Here is a 5,660-nt window from a genome sequence, read left to right as displayed (position 1 = left end):
TCCATCACAATAGCAGGAGGGCGTTTGGCCCCGACGGATTTAACGAGACCAGACCTGCTTACATGATGGTCCTTCGATGGAATTGGTTCTGGAACCTAAAACCCTAAGGCTCCAAAGTCGAGACCTTACCACCAGACCACCAAAGGTTTTAAGACCTGAGTACAGTCATCAATACCTTTATATAATAAAGGTTTGAATACTAAACTAGAAAAAGATTTAATAATCTTTTATTGTTTAGGGAGCCACGGTGGCTTGATTTCTGAAATCAGTTTTGGCTCGGAAGATCGTCAGTTTGAGATCAGATTCTACCAAAGTTTCGCCACGTATTCTACAATTTAAATTCATCATTGTCCAATACCCTTCTTTTGATGTGGTCTGAAAGTTTGGAGAGAGTCATGCATCGGCTTGACGGTGTGAAAGGGTTCAAAATATCCATGTCTCTCAAATAGTTTTGAAGGACAACGATTGAAGTGGCAAGATGACATATTTTTAAGTTTGCCATTTAGCCACTGCGTTTCTAATTGAGAAAATCAGAGTATTAAAGTGGCAAGATTCAAATGTACCTTACGCTTTAATATTTTGTATTTTATAAACTTAAAAAACATTTTTTTTTTATCTTTCTGCCTAATTAACGAATCTGATCAGTTTAATTTATGCTTTGATCTAAATCGATTCGTAATGCTTTGCATGCTAAAAAACAACAAAAAATATTGATGAATCAATATCATGTATTGATTTATATAAAAATAAAATTAGCAATTATAGTAACTTATTATCAGTAATGAAGATTTGAGTTCGATAGTTATAGTAAGCTTGGTATTAATGTATGTAATTTTTTTATTACTGAAACGAAGTGAAGAGGGCTTGCACAAATCGGTATATATTGTTCATGGACAAACGTTCTAGCAACAACGGGTTTAATCTTCTTTGTTTGTTTGGTTTTTTATTTTAGTTCTCCTCTTCTTGCTATCAGGTAAGCTTATTTGTTATTGTAAGAATTGCTATGCATAAATAAATAAATAAATAAATAAGTTAATTAATTAAATAAATATGATTAATTAATTAATTGATAACAAGAGTTTTTAACTTTCCATAATATGGTTAATTTACTTTTTACTACAATGGTTACAACATAAGAATACCGAATTTTAAAGATTCTTCTTACTTTACTTCTTTTATAAGAACATATCCTTGCATTATACAAAAAAATGACCGTTTTAAGTATCTAAAGTTCACTCATGCATTTTAAAACTAAGTAGAAGAATTGCATTTTTATGAATAATTTGTCTTTGATTCTTTCGTGAATAATCATGCATCGAATTGCTTAGGGTCCGACAGGTCAAGAAAACGTCAAATTATCGCACCTAAAATCTAACTTTTCGACAAAATGAGGATTAGAGCATCCAATCTCAAATCGCAGGAAAAACTCTGGTACCGTTTCATTAAATTGGATTATCTTCTTAATATTTGTCTACTAGGAAAATCGGTTAACTGATTAATACTCTCGTCATGGGAGGAGTTATGACGAGTTTATTCGCCAAAGGTAATAACGGTTTGCAGTCTGACTTGCAATTTTACTAAAGACGGAAACATATTCGTAAATTTCGAGATATTTACAATGCTTTGAGGTCGAGTCGAAATCAAAGGAACAAAACGTTAATACTTATCGGGGAAAGAACTAGCATATAATATGAATTGCTGATTTGTATTAACCATTCGATCTTTTTTTCCTTCATATGCGAAAAGTGCAATTATTTCAATAAATGCATTTCATTACAAGTGTTCTGTTTGACGAGCATACTCGCTATCTCTAAATTTTGAAGAGGATATTTAAACGCGCGTTTTCCGAAGTCGAAACGGTTAATTGATTAATAGATACTCGGTATCTACTTCAATCCCAAAATATTAAGATATACTTCCATGGATGGAGGTTTATTTCAAGTATTTGATACTTCCCATTACTGCTAAGTAACATTGTACAAAGTTTTCTGGAAATCAATAGTGGAACATGGAATAGGCTAGGTCTGCTTTGTGCTAAATTGCATTCTTAAATCCAGTTTTTGCTTAATTATATTTAATTTCCTAGTTGGTAACTTTATATCCTCATCAAAGGTTCAGAAGTAATCTTCGTACGATGTGTAAACTTGCGTGAGTGAGATGGTAATGGAATTAAATTTTGGCCTTCAGTCTTGTTCCAATGCAGCTCAATTCCATAAAATAGGCTATGTTTAATGTAACATAGCCAAAAATAGCTGGTAAACGAGCCCATAAGATGGAATTATTTCAACTGTTTTTAGGTAACATTTGGGTATCTATTCTGCTTGCAATAATATTGACGCCATCAAGTCAGTGGCTGTGTTGGTAAAATCGCTAGAGAGGAGATACTAGACAGTTCTCGCTCAACATTAATTGTCAATGAGATGGAGACGTCTCTCGGAAACTACATGGTATATACTTCAAAATAAAGGTCTTTGCTTTCTCCAGCATAAAAGCTGCAGTTCTTAAATATTTGAGGCGTTAACCTTTTTAGTTTCATGACAGTTCTGTGCTTCGTAGCTGAGCAAAGAATAGTACGCATTTTGGGCGCCTTTAGGGGAAAAGTGCATCTTGCCATATATGCACTTCATTGGTCGGGGGTAATAAGAAGTAAAAACTAGTCAAACTCTTGCGACAAAATTTAATATGCTCTTTCTTCAGACGTCAAAACAGCAACTTTAGTAATGGATGGATTTTACTGGGATTATTGCAAAATATTGATACAGAATGTCAATATTTAGTGTAAAAATGGCGAAATTGTATTAACGAAATTTGGTGGAAATGTTTCTAAATTGCAGTTGAGAATTTCTTTTACAATCGTATTCTTTCTCTTCCAGAATGCCGAATCGGAATAGAAGAAATAAAAGAAAGAAAAACAAGAACAAAAGGAGGGCAAGGGGCGTGGAATCTTCCACTCCGTCGTCTTCTACACCTTCGTCGGAACACCTTGACGATACGCGGCAGTTGCTCCAAGGTGGTGCATGTGGTTCAAGCAGGAGCGGCGAATCAACAAGTACCGAGTGTCATAAAGGAGACGAAAATAAGCCTGAATCGGAGAGACGATCGCCTTGTCGAAACCTAGATGCCACTTCCTCAAGAAATCGGTCTGACAACTCGCCTTGTCTAGAGCATCTTGATGTTCCAGAGCAAGCAAGTGGCGGTCCAATCAGCCCTTCAAAAAGGTCCTCTTTAGACAAATTTATGGGATTTTTTTCGCATAAAAAATCGCCAAATCGCTCTCGCACTCCAGAACGTAGTGGCAAGGACAACAGTAACCGCGAGTCGGGATGCCCAGAGATTATGGAATTCAAAGCAGAAGCAAAAGACCAATCTCGGAAAGGTAAGGCATCGGTAAAACCAAACGAGTCGGAGCTATTTTCAAGACATGCCTCCCCCGTCCCTTTAATGAAAGAAGACGGTTCGCAGTCTTTTAGTTCATCAAATCCTGGTGTTAAGGAACGCTCCGGAAACGTTCCTGAATGTGAACAGCACCATCTTGCTGTTCCAGGTCAAGAAAGGGAAGTTGGTCCAAAGAGCCCTACAAAAATGTCCCTTTTTCAACAGTTGAAAACGAAGTTATCTCCGAAGAAAAAGTCTCCTCATCTATGCAATTGTACGGATAAAAACAATCACGAGTCTGATTGTACGGAACGGAACAAAGATAAATCTCCTAAAACAAGTCCAAACAAATCCGAGTCTCCTGGCAATGTTTCACAGCAACGACAATATAGTGAAGATAGCAATACAACGTCGGGAAGTTCCCGGCCTTCTTACACAAAGGCGTCCGGTGCTTCAGTTCCCAGTTCTAAATATAGCCCTGCTCCAAATAGAAGTATTCTTACTTCGGGATACGCGTCGGGTGATACGAGTCCGAACAGATCTGATAGCCAAGCGTCACCTAGCAATCCCACAGACTACGACCCAGGGGAAGGAACTTCCAAGGGTTCAGCAGTGGACAGGCATAGCAGTGGAGGATTTAGCACCTTTCGGAGACTTCTCCGTAGAAGTCTTGGATCTTATAAAGTAGAGTACCATCGGGAAGATTTGGTGTCTTTAATTCAAAACATGGATTATGATTCCGAAGAAGATGAAGGTATGAATCAACAGCGTGTCATTCGAAGGTGTAGATCAAAATCTTTTTTGTCTGAGTATTCAATTAGATTGACACGCCGTCGTAGTCCAAGTCCTCGTCCTCGTCGAACTGAAGATCCTCTAGATCGCGTAAAGAACGAATTGCATGCTATCCGGACAGAATTGCACAATAGAATCGGGCCCTACGCAACTGAAAGTAGGGAGGAACGGGAAGCTAAGGACAGAGAGATCTTAAATGAGAGAGCGCGAACCAGCACCACCCCCACTGCCAGACGGTACAAGTCTGCATCCCCCCATCCACTAGAAAGATGCCAGTGCGAACATAGTTATTTACACGATATTGGTTGCTCAAGACAAGTATTGGCAAGACAGAGGAGGAAACTGAAAAGATGTAGACAAGATGTGCCTCGTTAAGTTTTTTACAGGTACCTAGATTTTTGTGAAAGTTGATGACATTTCACAAACTCGAAGTATACAATTGTATACGTATCTGGATTTTAATGACAGCCATGCTCCTCTTGCATGCCATGGCTCCATGTTTTATCTGCATAAAGTGAAACTTTTTTAACCTATGCCTGTCAAATAAACCATTACATTTTTATATCGGAGTCGTCTTTTGATTTGTCCACTCGCATTTAACATCTTCACAGAAGTTATTTGGAATAATTTAGATTCCAGGTTTAAAATGTTCTATTAACTTTACCCAATGCTTAAATTTAAGCTTTAAATATAGATTATACAGAAGACTTCTAAGCTAGATCAGTTTACATTTAATCCTTCCGGGCCAGAGGATGCTCCTACAAGACTGCGTTTGCAAACAACGTCAGTTCGTACAGACCGAAGCACTTTCAAACGCGCATTAAGCAAGTCTTTGTAAAATAGAATAATTTGTTAAAAATATATCCATACATATGAAAATGACACAATTTTTAAATATAATGATAGATATTAAATTTTCAACCACAATTAAACAAATCTAATTGAAATATTTTAAATCTAAAAATATTGTACCTCGTACTGATCGTATTTAAATTAAAACTAGGTTATTGAGGCAAAATATATGAAAAAAATGCTTACTTAAATATTTAAAGTATTTCGGGGAAGAAATGTAGTTATTAATGCTTTAAAACCCAATGTCAAATCTTAAAACGCAGATCAGTGAAGATATTGCCTATGAATAGAAATTGTGTAATATCGTGACTATGTATTTTTTATCTCCTTACAGTCTTGTATTGGTTGGCTCGGCAGTTTGGAGAGCGGACTGCCAGCTCAGTTGTAGTCCTCGTCATCTGACTGTGTTTTGAAATTACAAGGTCCACCCTAAGCTAGTGAGTTGCCCTATTTAGCCCCTGGTGTTGCTTTATAAAGGAACGTTAAGATAATTGAACAATGCATTGTTACTGTCGTCTTCCGGAAATATAAGCGGTTTTGTGGCAATGACTGCACAAATGAGAATGAGAAGAATAAAACCCTGGCTAGACTATCCTTTCCCAAATGACGGGTATATTAACCACTTCAACTCGAGAAGGTAT

At 37.0% G+C, this 5,660-nt stretch overlaps 1 protein-coding gene across 1 annotated transcript; it reads left to right on the top strand.

Annotated features, from left to right (window-relative positions):
- Positions 1-913: 913 nt before the first annotated feature.
- On the top strand, positions 914-4,729 carry LOC129956431 (serine/arginine repetitive matrix protein 2-like). The gene is made up of 2 exons (XM_056068311.1): positions 914-973; positions 2,874-4,729. Exon 2 carries the CDS (start codon positions 2,875-2,877, stop codon positions 4,540-4,542), a length of 1,668 nt encoding a protein of 555 aa, XP_055924286.1. The 5' UTR covers positions 914-973; position 2,874; the 3' UTR covers positions 4,543-4,729.
- The last annotated feature ends 931 nt before the right edge of the window (positions 4,730-5,660 follow it).

The sequence above is a fragment of the Argiope bruennichi genome, chromosome 11, assembly GCF_947563725.1.
Source record: "Argiope bruennichi chromosome 11, qqArgBrue1.1, whole genome shotgun sequence".
NCBI lineage: Eukaryota > Metazoa > Arthropoda > Arachnida > Araneae > Araneidae > Argiope > Argiope bruennichi.
This window is presented reverse-complemented; position numbering and strand designations above follow the sequence as displayed.